Source organism: Thermobia domestica, chromosome 4 (assembly GCF_964235325.1).
Source record: "Thermobia domestica chromosome 4, izTheDome1.hap1.1, whole genome shotgun sequence".
In the NCBI taxonomy this organism is placed as follows: Eukaryota; Metazoa; Arthropoda; class Insecta; order Zygentoma; family Lepismatidae; genus Thermobia; species Thermobia domestica.
The window spans coordinates 14,224,894-14,240,350 of record NC_137457.1 but is presented as its reverse complement, the minus strand read 5'-3'; the positions used below and the strand labels follow the sequence as shown (position 1 = coordinate 14,240,350).

The 15,457-nt window shown below is 37.7% G+C and overlaps 1 protein-coding gene across 3 annotated transcripts in view; it reads right to left on the bottom strand.

Annotated features, from left to right (window-relative positions):
• Positions 1-15,457, bottom strand: part of LOC145683733 (uncharacterized) — a 114,896-nt gene that overhangs the window by 8,473 nt on the left and 90,966 nt on the right. For 2 of the 3 annotated variants that reach the window (XM_081755253.1, XM_081755255.1), the window contains 2 exons: positions 12,725-13,078; positions 1,464-1,586 (listed from right to left, as the gene is read on the bottom strand). In XM_081755253.1, coding sequence (XP_081611379.1) covers positions 1,464-1,586; positions 12,725-13,078 — 477 coding nt within the window. The remainder of the gene's footprint in view (positions 1-1,463; positions 1,587-12,724; positions 13,079-15,457) is intronic. The other variant, XM_081755254.1, reaches the window with a different exon arrangement.

The window sequence follows — 15,457 nt, the reverse complement described above, 5'->3', positions numbered from 1 at the left end:
GCATCATAGGATGAGTTTGAAGATTCCCTTCTGGTAAAAGCCCTGTCCTTCCGTGTTCAGCCACGTTGTCACGGTGTTTCACCTCCTAGTCTAGAGTCAAGCGACGGCCACCTAGGTGCTCTTTCAAGTGAAGGAACAGATTAAGCTTGCTTGCAGTCAGGTCTAGGCTATAGGGAGGGTGGTCGATGATATTTCAGCTGTGTTCAAATCTGTTGATACCATGTTGAGTCGACGACTGCGCTCCTTCTCAGTGACGTTTTCTCTATCAGCTGCAAACTTTCGATACTATTCTGCGACATATTGACGAGATGTTACCGTCTCTCCGTAAATCTCTACCAGCTTCCGGTGAATTTCATGTTTCGCCCACCGAAACCGTATAACTGAGCGGACTTGTTCGGGATACCAGTTTTCCAAACCAATTGCCGTTTGCGTTAACATACAACTAAAGCCATAGGAGGCTGGTGGCTGAAAGTATGCACAGTGGCCAACTTTATGTATTAAAAAATTACTACACACTCCTCATTGCTCTATAACAGACGAAACTCCAGAAATATCTGCCTTGCATCCTTAGTTTCTGGTCTTCCCCAATTTCAAGACGGTAATGACGTACCCAAGTTTTCTTTAACGAAACTTTTCTCTTTGAAAAATGTTGAGATTTTCCGCTCTAGGTTGCAGCCTACTAAGTTCATTTATAAATCTGGTATAGTTTCTTTATTGTTAAAATAATCGTGATTGTTAATCTTGGTACTGTGCAAAAATGGAAAAGCACTAGTCTGGGATTTCATATGTTCCGATACGTTTGCTCCTTCCAACTTACCCCATTCTTCAATTTAGGCAGGTCTCGTCGCCGTTCACAGAGAATCAGACAAAAGACTGAAATACTCAAACCTATTGGACAAATATTGGTTTGTAACAGTAGCAATAGAAACCAGTGGGTCTTGGGGTCACGTGGGATCTAATTACATTAATGAAGTTGGTCATCCAATAGCGATCAAAACTGGTGATCTCCGAGCAACTGCATTTCTTTTTCAAAGTATAAGCATCGCTAATCAGTGTGGGAATGTGTCATCGATCTTAGGCACATTACCTCCTGGTAAAGAACTGGACGAGATTTTTCTTCTATAACACACAATAAGACGGAAGTACAGACATCCTAGGAGACTGACAACCACTTTGACTATGTTCATGAAGAATGTTTTGAATCCAGTTTGGATAAATATAAATTCTTGGAAGTCATGGCTAATACCGGTAACTTTGTGAGAGGTAGCAACATTATCTACAGATTTTACTTTGTTGCTCAAAATCGTTAAAGACCCGAAACATATTGTTGTCAAGATGTCCGATGTTTATTTTGGAACAAATATGATGGTTACTTTCTAAATAAACTAAATTGAAATCTACAGAATACTAAGAATATTATTAGTTTATGTTTAGCAGAAGTAGCACTAATATTCTATATTTACCTCCCATTGTGTGAGCTGCCACATGTGATGAGTAATACGGATAATGGTAAGTAATGTAAGTAACTGGACCATGACGATGAATCACAATGTCGTACCCTTGTTCCCTGTACCCTCCTGGAAGATCTGAAAATGATAACCGTTTTATTAATTAATCATTTTAACACCCATGAAAGGCAAAAACAACAAAATTCATCAAACTACTCCTTTCAACTATGAAATAATGTATTAAAATGCTTTTACAACTTTCAAGTATACAAACATTCCAAACTTGTAGAGATGCACTGTTATTGTTTAACATTTATAAACTTCAAGAGAATATTTGTTTCTATTCGAGATGGTACTCATACTTGAAGGCCATGAAAGGTACTACAGTTCTTCGTCACAGGGGCGGATCCAGGACGAACTTCTGGGGGGCGATGGAACTTCTGGATTATAATACTGCTACTTTGAGCTACTTTTAAGAGCTCCAAACCATGAGGTGGGTTTTATTTATATATAAAATAAGAAAGTTTTCTCTTCTGGGGGGAACAATCGCCCCCTGGATCCGCCCCTGCTCCACCATGTTTAGTTTAATGTGTGAATATATGAGTAATAACAATAAAACAAATTTCAGTGTATCAGGTACCAATAATACAGAGTCTGACTTCTCCAAACTTTTTGCAGTACAAGTCATTGTTTAGTACACTAATTGTTTCTCCAAAGCCTTCGCCTCCCTCTACGCTATACATAGCACGTCCAGAGAGTAAGTTCGTTTCAATTTATTTCCGCTGCAGCGCTGCGATCGCAGTTCCGCACATGCGCGGTAGACGCTCTGTATCAAGAAGAAGAAACGTGTGCCATTTGGAGATCGCTGTCAGTCACGTACGCTTTTTGTGCTTGTTTATATTTTCGGCGTTGATTGAAAATCCCGCCGCTTGTGAAATCAGAGCGGTTATTCGTTTTCTGAATGCGAGTGAAACCAAGTGAAATTTATCGGTAAATTTGCGATGTTTACGGACAAAATGCGATGAGTGATTTAATGGTGAGAAGATGGGTCCGACAATTCAATGAAGGACGTAGTGATGTGCACGATGAAGAACGAAGTGAGCGTCCATCTTTTGTTACAGAAGAACTGGTTCACGAAATTGATGACAAGATCCAGGAAAACCGCAGCGACTTTCATCTGTTCTTACATCTCAAGTCTTTCCTTGGCGGTCAACACTTCAACAATGACGACGAGCTGAAAGAAACTGTTTCCAACTGGTTGAAGACACAGGCGGCAAACTTCTATGAAGAAGGTATACAAAACCTTGTGCCACGCTATGACAAATGTTTGCAAAATTTCGGCAGTTATGTGGAAAGTAGTTTAAGAGTTGTAGAATTTTGTGCAATAAATAATTTTTCTGTATCTGTACACAATTTAATTTTATTAGCAAACGGAACTTAATTTCTGGACGTGCCTCGTAGTTTAAAATCGTAATAAATTAAAGACTCTAATTGTTTTCATCCGTGTTGATTTCTAGTTTACCAATTAACTTGCGGTTGCACAAATATTAATGTTTAGCCACTTTAATCCCAGCTCTGTAGATAGAATGCAGAACCTCACGACATGCTAAACGGAGAGCATTAGACAGTAAATAGTGCAAACAAATCATCAACATTGGTTGTTAATACTATAACTGTTTTAAAATTATTAAAATTAACATTTGCGTCTTCTCCTGTAGTCCATTGGTTAGAACGACGGACTTACTGGAACATACAGTATTTGACAAACTAAAACTACTCTTTCTCCATATGCTACTGCTTTTATGAAGAAAGAAAAAAAGCACAAGGGGACAAAAGCACACCTCCCATGATTAGCAGGGATTCTTACTCTCAGCAAGAGATGGCATATCGGTCGTGCCTGCTCATTGCTTGCAAAAGTCACGAGGTCTAATGGTATCACAGCAATACGTAGATTTCGGTCCTCCTCGGCCAGAATCATTCATACGTTTTCGTGACCTCTTCAAGAATATTTCCTCTGCAGCCGTTGAAACCAGTTACGTACGGGTTGTATGTGGTAGTATTGAAGAATAAGACCCGAAAACGTACGGGCCGTACATAGTGGTGTTCAAACTGGTTAAATCGGAAATATGATTGCAGACTGTGGGTTCGCGGTAACTTGTGAAATTTTGCTCTATTCTAAATTAAAAGGTAACTGCTGTATGTTGTTTGTAAAATACTGTACTCATCCTGCTTGGTTACTAAATTATATTGCACTCTACTTGAAATAAATACAGTAGAGCGTCGATTATCCGAAGTAATTGGGGGACATGGGTGTTCGGAAAACTGGTTTGTTCGGATAATCGAACTGTACATGTTTATTTGCCAAAAAGAAGTACTGTACAGTAAATTTATTCATAAAAAGAAGTGTGCTGATTGTTGAAACACAGCGACTGGCGGCTTGGCCGGTCAGCAGCGCCTTATGAAGGCCCCATTAGAAGCAATGTTCCGCCAGCGGTGGCTCAGTGCGGCGACTACTGTGGGAAACTTGGTTTGGGAGTGAGGGGGATGATGGACGGTAGGGAGGGAGAGTAACAGGTGCGAGCGAGTACACAGTTCGGTTAAGCGGTCGTTCGGTTGACCGACGTTCGGATAATCGACGCTCTACTGTAACTGTGATTTTATATAAGTAATTACTACCTTATCGAATTGGGAAGCGTACGAGCCTTTGGTGCTGGAGCACTAAGTTCGATTCTGTTGTGTTTCTGTATGTGGATCGACCCCTATCCAGGAGTTTTATTTGACGTACTTTTGCTGATTCTTCCGTGTTTATCACACGTAGTGGTTATGTAATCAAAAGTTTAGAGATGAAAATATTAATTGAATAATTATGCTGACAGAGGCATGGTTCGGATTGTACTCGGGAAAGAGATAAAAAACTAACAAGGGAAGGAATTACCGACTTAGTAGTTGGACAAAGTAGATAAATATTAAATATTATGTGCTTTTATATCAATAATAAATACAGAACGGAAGTTTAAGAAACGAAAATTGCATATTAGCTAGGTATTGTCTCGCAATTACCCAAACACATTACAGTCAGTATCTTGGCAATAGCACATTTAAATTTAAGAATGGGATTGTTTAATATAAATCTATGAATTACACAGTTCTATTTCCGAAATTTTTGTCAGGAAGTGAGAGCACAACCTCGTGGATCATATATATATAGACTATCATTACAGTCGTCTTCATTTTTGAGAGCTTATGGGCTATTACCACTGCGTAGTCCATTGTCTAAAGCAGTTTTAAAACTTTAGTATTACTTCTAATGTCTGAAGCGTCTTCGTTTAAATTTTAGACTCATCTTCAGAAATAATGAGCTCGGCTAAAGTTAGAAACTAAGAATACTCTAAAATGACTACTCTTTCTTATTATTAGAAATTATATTTCTGAGCGTTAGACAGATATGGCCGTGCCAGCCCGTCATGTATGAGATATGACCTCTCACGGCAATTGCAGTTCTGAAAATTGGGAAGAAAAAAGCGATTGGGAAACAAGGAAGCTCCCGGACCATTATATTAGGTACCATTTCAGCATTTGCCTGATGTAATTGAAGAGAACCTGTCTCAGCATGACTGGCCTGAAAAAGTTGTTACACTTTTTGTTATCGAGTGTCTGCACTTGAAATCGAACCCAAGACCCTTCGCACCAAAGGGAAGAGTAATAGATTTTACGCTATGCGGGAGCATTATTATTGTATCTCCTTTGTTTGCTTATTTATTACTCTAACACAAGATGTGGTTTTCTCTACTTGGCATACTAGAGCATTATTTTTATTATTAAATATTGTGTCTGTCATTAACTATGCAAACATAAACGAAGATAATTAAACACCATTTAGAAAAGCAACGCTGTAGATATACCGTAACATATCCATGAAACGTTCATAAGGTAATATCATCAAACGATAGTACAAAAAATCTCTATACTACCGCCGCAAATACATGTTAATGAATTTCGAAATGAAATCTTTAAGTTTTACGTCCCACGCTTATACCGGTTAGGCTAAAGGAGACGGTGATGATGAGTAATGAATGAAATGGTGGAATGAAGAAAGTGGGAGGAAACGGAAGAACCCCAGAAAAACCCACGCGTACGGTGTTTCTCCACTACAAAGTTCACTTGGCGGGGGCTGGGATCGAACCCGGGACCCCTAGCACCAGAGGTGAACGCTCTGCCACTGAGTCACCGCGGCCCTTAATGAGTTTCGAAGTTTGATGCCAGTATTCATATTTTAAAATATTACTAAATAACCTCCTAGTTGTGTTCAAGATTTTAATATAGTAGAAGGGGCGTGCCTCACCCTCAGTGGAGAGCGTTCATCTCTGGCGTGTGGAGGTCCAGGTTCAATCCTCGTTCGCGTTAAGAGAACTTTGTGGTGGACAAACATTGTGTGCGTGGGTTTTCTAGGGAGTTCTCCAGTTGTCTTCCACTTTACTCATTCTTCCATTCTATTCATTTCTTATCATCACCATCCCCTTTACCCTATCCGGCATAACCGTGGGGCGTAACTTACAAGATTTCATTTAATTCTTTTATAGTTGAGAGACTTTTATGCAAGAAAATTATGGCCTAACATTCTATAGCGTTAAATAGCAGGCTATAAAAAGAGTCTTGGTTAAAACTTACTGAAGGTTTCTTCTACCGTACCTATTGTTATTATATTACTATTATTATTTTGTTCCGTTTGACTTCATATCTCATGTAGTACTACTACTTTGGTACTAAAACTTGTTACCTTGTTCTAAATTCTTCCCTTTTCCACCTCCATTTTATAGTTTCTTCATTTTATTCAACATTTTTATCATTTGCTTAATAGAGTAACATTTAAACGACAGATTCTTAAGTTCATAAGACAAATACTTGCAGTTTTGCTATCATTCAAAATGTTCACTTTAAATAAATTCACATGTGAATCAAAACTTTATCTTTCAACATTCTGAGCTCAAATGATGGATTTCATCTTTGAGATGATTAATACAATTAAGAAAAAAAGGAAAATGAAATGAAATCTCTGAGTTTTATGTCCCACGGTTATGCCGGTTAGGCTAAAGGAGACGGTGATGATGAGAGATGAGTGAAATGGTGGAATGAAGAAAGTGGGAGGAAACGGGAGAACCACGAGAAAACCCACGAGCACGGTGTTTGTCCACCACAAAGTTCACTTGGCGGGGGCTGGGATCGAACCCGGGACCCCAAGCACCAGAGGTGAACGCTCTACCACTGAGCCACCGCGCCCCCCTAAGAAAAAAAGGAGTGTCGATATTAAAGGATAAATGAAATGAAATCTTTAAGTTTTACGTCCCACGCTTATGCCGGTTAGGCTAAAGGAGACGGTGATGATGAGAGATGAGTGAAATGAAGAAATTGGGAGAACCCCAGGCAAACCAAAGAGCACGGTGTTTGTCCACCACAAAGTCCACACGGCGTGAGCTGGGATCGAGCCAGGGACCCCAAGCATCAGAAGTAAACGCTCTACCACTGAGCCACCGCGTGTCCTATTAAAGGATAAGTTAAGGATAATTATTGGAACATTGACCTCGATTACTGTACTTTCCCACAAACATGTGTGTAAAGGTATGGAGGGAGGGTCAACTGAAGATCTGTTAAGATCCAGAAACACAATTTGAGTAACCACTACAGAAAGCATTAATCTTGTACAGGCTCTGGACATAGGGAACAGAAGGCTAACAGTTGAGTATATGTCAAACTATATAATAGGATTCTCTCGACATACGAGTATCGTGCAGAGAAATTTGAGAGGCTGTTTAAAAGTTGTTTAAGGCGGTTCACGTTTGATCCCTACACAATTGTTGTAAGAGAAACATATCTCCTGGGTGAGAATAAGGCTTTCTGCAGGATGAGAATATCGAACCAGTGAGAGTCATCTAATTTAATCCCCAAAACTATCCCTCAGTGACCTATGTCCATGCTCAAAGCTGAAGGATTTATTACTAAGCAGATGTTCTGAATACTGAAGTGCACTCGGATATGTCATTTTCAAGTGTTCAAAACATACCTCCCTACAAGATTTGTCGTGCATTTTTGTAGCGCAATATGCAAATTACAATTGGGTTTAGGTGCGGAAAAATGAGGGAAAATTTTGTTGAAAAGTGACAAAAATACATAACTCGACAATTTGAAAATGATTGCGTTATGGAAGAACTGTAATGCGGGAGTTATGAAATTTTCGTATGCACTTCGAACGACAAAACAGTATGCTTTCATCATAGGAATATTAACAGTTACAAGTGGGTGGAATAAAGGAAAGCAGGGACGGCTTTAGGATTTTAATTTTGGGTAGGACCGCTCGTTCGCTTATGGATACATATACACATTTGATCGATTAATGACAGTAGGAAATTACTTTTACAATAGTAGTTGATATTGTTTGTTAAATAATTATCTACCATTAATATAAATAGTGGAAAATCAATTTACTGTTTATTTTATCTTTTAATGTTTATATATGTTTTCCAAAATGTTGGGTAGGCCCGTGCTTACCCGTTAAAACCACCACTGAAGAAAATGGGGCGAGGTAGTAGAGTATGGAATAAACCAGTAATTGCCAAACCGTTGATCGCGAGCTATTAGTAGCTCGCGGGGGACATTTTCGGTAGAACGCGTCAACGTTCCGGTTGGCTAACTTTGATTCCTCCACTGAGCAGACGGTAACGACGGGGGGCGCTGACTTCAACAATTGCTTGTTTCTCCCATGCAATTGCCGTTGTAAGCCTCATCTCACAGTTGATTGTATGCGCGTGGGGTTGTGCACGTTGTTTTTAGTGTGTACAGGGTCGGATCCAGGATTCTCTGAGGGGGGTGCACCAATAACTCACAGTACATTTGAATTGAATTTGAGTATTTTAAAGCCTTTAGGCATGTGTGATGTGAATGAGAAATTCCTTTGGAAATGCTAAATGTCTGCTTTTGATGAATTCTTTTCCTTAAACCTTCAGAAAATTGACTGAAACTATTGATTTTCCAAAACTCACTGCTAGCTTCTCACTTTAGGTAGTGTATATTTACAACGAAGGGGGGTGCACGTGCACTTTTGCAACCCCCCCTAAATCCGGCCTGGGTGTGTATATTAGAAATTTGCTAACAGGAATAGTTTGAATTCATATAGCCAATAAACAAATGTAATATTTTTTTTTAAAGAAAAGGTGGTAATTCTTTTGGTTGGTAGCTTACAGTAGGATTTAAAAACGGTACGGTAGCTCGAACTTTAGTGGCCACTAGAAGAACCAATCGTCGACAGAATACTAATGGATCCAACAAATGAAATAAAATGTCATTTCTAGTGTATCGTCTCACGATTGAGCTGTATAGGATAAAGAAGGAGGATGTTTGATTAAAGTAATTTAGTATGAAAATTTGTGAAATGAGAACGTTGGAGGAAACGGAATAACCTCGAGAAAATTCACTAACACGGTGTTATCTAACATAAACTCTCATGTGCTAGGATCGAACCAGGGATCTTTTGAAGAAGAAGAGAGCAATCTACGACCGTCACCGTTTCGCGTAATAAACACGTAAGTAACGTATCTGCAAAAACCATTGATTACAATATTGATGTATTGTTTATTCGTGACTATTAGCTTTATCGACGACATATTTGCCGTTTACTCCTTATTTCTGTTGTTTATTGAGAAGAGTATAACGCTACCTTACTTATATATTGCTCACATTTCATGTACATTTTTTAGTTATTACGCAAAACAAAGGTGACTTCAATAAACATATACCAGTTTAGAATGCACATAAATCTGAAATGAAATGTTTGAGTTTTACGTCCCACGATTATGCCGGTTAGGCTAAAGGAGACGGTGATAATGAGTAATGAAGGAAATGGTGGAATGAAGAAAGTGGGAGGAAACCGGAGAACCCCGAGAAAACCCACGCACACGGTGTTTGTCCACCACAAAGTTCACTTGACTGGGATCGAACCCGGGACCCCAAACACCAGAGGTGAACGCTCTACCACTGAGCCGCCGCGGCCCCTTTGATGATAACAACGTATTTTAACACACTATTAATTGTACGTCTAACAACTATGGTGACAATCACAATTATATTGAATAAACATTTCGTTGATAACGGCTAACATCACCATACCAACACACAAACAAAATGAGTTGATTTCTTTTGAGTTTGTACGTCCCTTTCAGCAGCGAGGCTGCATTAGACGGGTCGTACTGATTAACGTGGAATCCAAAGCACATTAGCTCCCGCCGGGAATCGAACCAGAGACTCTCACACCAAAGGCGCGTACGCTAATCGCGTAGCAGCGAAGCAGCTCGCACAAACAAAATATGTATATCAACCAAGGATCTTATAAAATAGAGGATCCTTCCTTACAACAAAATCTTGAAGCCATACGTCACAGTTTCGCCACCCCTACTCTGCCCACTCCGCCCAATAGGATAGCAATGTTTTGAGCCAACAATCATGGCGGAAATGAAAGTAGCCAATCAGACCATGGCATAAACGAGAGTAGCCAATCAGACGTGCCGATTCTCGGTTGTTTTTTGGCTTCATTGATTTAATGGGATGAAAATATATATGGGCAGATCCTCTATTTTACAAGATCCTTGATATCAACCTACTAAATAGTTTCTTCTTCTTCTACATCTATAAATAGTACTTGAGGAAGGCTGCCCTGATCATAATCGAAATGAGTAGGCCAATGGCAAAACCGCTTAAATCCAGGTTTTTGAAAAAACGAGATAGTGGTTGCTTTCGTAATCTTAGTTGGAGAGCTTTTATTTCCAAATAATATCCAGTAGCAAAGGCCATTTTAACTAGTTGAAAATTGACATTGAAATAAGTTGCCAATTTCCAAAAGTTGTTAAATGCATCATGACTACAGATGCAAACCCAGTTAAAACCATCTTACATATTCAGAGTCATAAATTGTTAAATAACATACCAGCAAATAACGTCATGAGAAAAGCAGAATCAAACCCAGTTAATTCCATATTTCAAACAATTTGACGTTTCGTACTTTATAAGATTAATTTAGTAGTCTAAATGTTTATTGCAACTCTTCGTAACTCATTCGAAATTTTATTTTTCAACATTTGCAGTTTGAACTTTCGCTATTTTTGTGTTTTTGGATTGAGAATTGAGGCACTAAACGTCTTGACCTAACTGTTCGTGACGCGCTTCTATCTTAATAGGCTTTTCTTTAAATTACTAGAGAAATAGACGCAAAATCGAAAGAAAATAATAATGTAGGCGACGACGGTCATAATTTTGTTGTTCAGATAATACCAAAAATGTCTAGAAAACGTGCACGGCGCCCGGAAAACTGGAAATGAGATGTAGCAAAAAAGACAAGTCAATTATATTATTGTCTGGTTTGAAGTCATTTGTGTTATTTTGCAGGGTAACTCTTTAGTTTGAGCACAACATTGTTGTGTCTCGTAACTTAAAATAATTGTTTTTGTTATTATTTGGAATAAGTGATTATGGGAGATTGCTTATTGTTATATTTGGTAGTAAGATAATACTATTTTGATGCATTTTGATAATTTAATGAAGGTACATAAAGAAAGGTTATGACAATAATATGTAGTACATAAAAAAGGTCATGACAATAATATAGAAGTTACAGATTAACAAAATGTGCCTGTCATGGAGAAGACCTCCATGCACGAACTTCTTATGCGTTGTTTCTCGGCATAATTAATAAGTACTTACAGAAGATTATAGCGGTACAGGCTGAGGTCCATCCTAATGAGGTTCTAATGGTCGACTCTGTCTGTTCTGACTGACTGCCAATGAATGACCAAAAACTGACCCATTGTTTACAATTTCATACGTTTATATACTCTGTTTTTGGCTTTTCACCTATATGCAGTTCCTTATTTTGTTTTTATTTATTTGGACATTTTTACTTTCATTTTTAGCTTTCATTTTTTTTGAAAGTTTGTTTATGGAACCTCATCCTGTTTGTTTCTTTTATATTTTTAATTTTGGAAGTTTTAATACACATTGAAATGAAATTATATTACAGTTGGGTGAGGTTCTTCCCTACACAGTCTCTTCATGTTGAGCAGAATCTCTTTCATTTAAAAAAAAAAAAAAAAAAGTTGTTGTCAATTAATGTTCGAAATTAGCCTATAACAGGAGTTCTGGTACAATATGTTAAAAGATTCAAAGATGTAAAATATGAAGAAATAATAGAAAATTTCAGTACTGATGCACATTTAGGAAAATACTGTGAGATAATGGAATGGGAACATGCCTCTGACGAAATCTTGAAAAAAAAAAAAAAAAAAAAAACACTGGTAATTGGCGCTTTGAACCACAAAAATCTCGCAAAATTATTCTGAAAATATAGCTGTACAACAGTTCTGGTCCAAGGAGAACCATTTTTATTTTTCCAAACAGGCACCCTCAAACCAATTAGTAAGCGAGGAAAGAATATAAGAAATGTCCCAATCGACACGGTTTCGAGGGCACATTGTGTCAAAGAAGAAAAACTGCATGACATTAAGTGTCTTTTTGTTGTTACATTTTGGTGAAAATTTGGGAAAGCAACCCAAAGTTTAAGTTTCACAAAGAGGTTTCTGTAGAGATACAAAACCAACGGAATGGTGTTGCACCAGAGGATGACGAAGATATGAATTTCCATTTGGTAAAAGATGATGAAGAGGGGCTTATATAACTCAATTTTTGCTCTTTTAGATCAGTTGTTTTCAATTCAGAACAAACTTAATGTGGCAATTAATGAATCAATATTGATTTGTGCAAATCTGTATAATGTATAATAATTGATAATACATTTTTTCAATATTTTAATAGGCATAATACTGATTCCCTCACTTTTAACAGGTTTTGTATCAACAACAAAAATGGCCGCTCGTCCAGATGCAAAAGCTATTATTTCCATTTACATACGCAAAGCCTGTTAAATCCAAACTATTTTCCTTCAATAACTCAATCCAGAAATTAGTGTGATTATATAGTTTTCGACAGACCAACACTCACATTATTCTTTCTTTTTAAAAATAGTTTCTAATGTTGTTTTACAATTATTACGTGTTTAAACAATTATTCTCAATTTGCTACAAATTTTGAAATGTGGGTATAACGGGTTTTGCTATTGGCCTACTCAAATAAACAATATACAACGTTATCGTTATATGAGAGCTGTATTGAGTCATATAGCTTCCAGTTGGAAATATCTGGAGTAAAGTGTTTATAATGATTAGCTGACCACTACTTACCTTCTATAAAAGTTTTCCTTGAATCTGAACTTCCTTTTGTATCGCCACTTCCCCCAAATGTCCTTCTGCCTGAACTACTGTCTGGCGAAGCACCAACAGCTGAAGAGCGGCTTGTACCTGGAATTCCTGAAGAATCCTCAACCTCAGGCGATAGTAGATACGGATAATAATCATATTCTTCGTAGTCCCCATCCAAATAGTTGTAGTCTGGGTACAAATCATAAGGAGTCATCTCTGGAGCAAGTCGAAGACGGGGAGCCCAGATGACTTTTCCACCTGCACTCGCCAGTGGCTGACGACTCTGTTGCAAAACTCCCTGTTGAAGTGACTTCAGCAGGTCATTTGTTCCGTCTTCTGGAAAAATACTAATTTTATTATTAATAATAAGGAACCCTTTTCAAAAGTAGTTAATTTTAAATCTATTATTGATATGAAATCAGCACTTTTTTTTTAAAAAAAAAGAAACGATTTATTTAAAATATTCTCGCACTGTGTAGATTATACATGTAAATGATTAAAGTATTTAACCTCTCAATTTACTCGAGGCAATTGCGTACTTGTCGTGTTTATACATAGGCATATGAATGAAGTATTCGTAAACAGTGTATCATAATGTCAAGAGGTGATTTGTTAAGGAAATAAAGAAAAGTTCTAAGAAACATGGCCGGAAATCGCCTCCTTTCAGGGTTATCAATATAATAAAAAATCGATATGCAAGTTATTGCGAGCGTTTCAAAGAATTATAGAGAATTAGTGTCCTGTAGAGACCTGCACGGGCCGAATTTTTCGGCTCGAGCCCAATCCAGCTCGAACGTACCTAGGCTCGGCCCAGCCCGGGCCCGAAATGTTTGGAGGTTTTCGGCCCGAGCCCGGCCCGGCCCGGCCCGATAAGTTTTTGAAAATTCTTGGCCCAAGCCCGGCCCGGGCAAGATAAATTTTAAAAGTTTTTGGCCCGACCCCGGACCGATAATTTTTTTAAAAAAAATTAGCTCGAGCCCGAATCTTTCTCAAAATTTAGTACTAAATTTGACCTAACCCTCAGAAATATTTTCTAGACTTTGGTTCACAGCCTGATGCTTGGCCTCCGAATGGTACCATTGCCTCCTAGAACTTTGCCTGTCATCGAGAGAACAAAAACTCCATTCCCTGTAACAAAAATCTAACTTAATTGATTTTTATCATAAAGTGAAGATGGCAATATTGTTTAGCGACAGGCAACACATTCCTACACCTTTTTATATTTTGAGTTCAGTGAAGGACAAGGTCAGAGCTCAATTTACCGCATAATGCCTGCAATCTTCTATAGTGAAAGTGGAGGCGCTAAGCAACACAAACTGTAAATAGCTATTGCATTCTTTGTAACATTTTTCACGGACACACTTCTTCAACGTTTGGCTTTATTCCAATTATCGTTTAATGACAGTCAATAATTATTAAAGAATTGCAATTGATCGGCCCCAGCCCGGCCCGACCTGAAGAGAAATCAGTGTCGGCCAGCCCAAGCCCGGCCCGTGCAGGTCTCTAGTGTGCTGTATTTAAATATTTATGTTCAACAATCCTCTGATATCCACGTAACGAGAACTAAATTAGTACTTAAAAGTGTATACCCGTCCGTACCTGGCTTACTTTATACTATTCATTTTGCCAGACAGTTGTCTCAATACCCAAAACATAGACAAAAGTCCTTAACGTAACTTAATCTTTCTAAATCTCAATTTATACGTCTTTTTGGGATAGTTGATGTTCAAGTTGATAGTGTTGTTTGAAAATACTAGGCACAAAAACCAAATGGCGGATAAAACATGGTATATAGTAAAAAAATCGGGGTGGATCAGGTTGTAACTTTTAAACTAACAAAACATCTTTGAAATTTTGTACAACGCAAAAATCGACAGGAAGATATTGTTTGACATATTGTCATACCACCCGGTTAACAGTGTTACCAACTCAAAATAAAGTTTTATTCATTTCAAATAACACTGCCTCGGATTATTACATATTTCAAAGCTACATGCCAAACGAAAACTTACTATGTTACATTTCTTGTTCAGTGTTGGAACCTAAGCACGCTCCAGTATCACGAACATCCAAATTTTTATTGTCTTCACAGCAACATTAACGACAGATGAACAAGATAATGCACATCTGAAGTACTTTAGTATGTAATATAGTGATAAGGAAATGATGAATTTTGAATACATAGGAACCAAGCTATAAGGGATTGAAAATTCTACTTTTTGTCTAAAGCCTGCATTTCGACAAACCCCTTAGATAACTATTTTATCGGATAGTATAGACAGTTTTCAATGGATATAATTGTCATACTGCCATTTACGGCAATTAGATAACTCAACCCATTCTAGAGATGTACGCACTAATAAAGTTTTCAACACTGCTTAAAATCATGTAATTCCGAAAACTTAATTACACCCACCAAAAACTATGGTTTAGTTGTTAGAGAAACAAAGGAAATCAAAAGTCATTTTAATAAATTACAGTAAATTCACAATTTTAACCAATATATCAACTTTCACTATCTTGTTCATATCTAGCGAACGGGTTTCAATTATCAAATTGTTGTAAACGTCTTAATGAAATCTTAAATCTAATCAAAGCTACTCGGTCTTAACAATAATCACATTACAATTTCGGCAACGCATATTTTCCGGTATAATCGTGAGACGTAAAACTCAAAAACTAAAAAAAAAAAAAACTTTCCGGTCATCAAATACA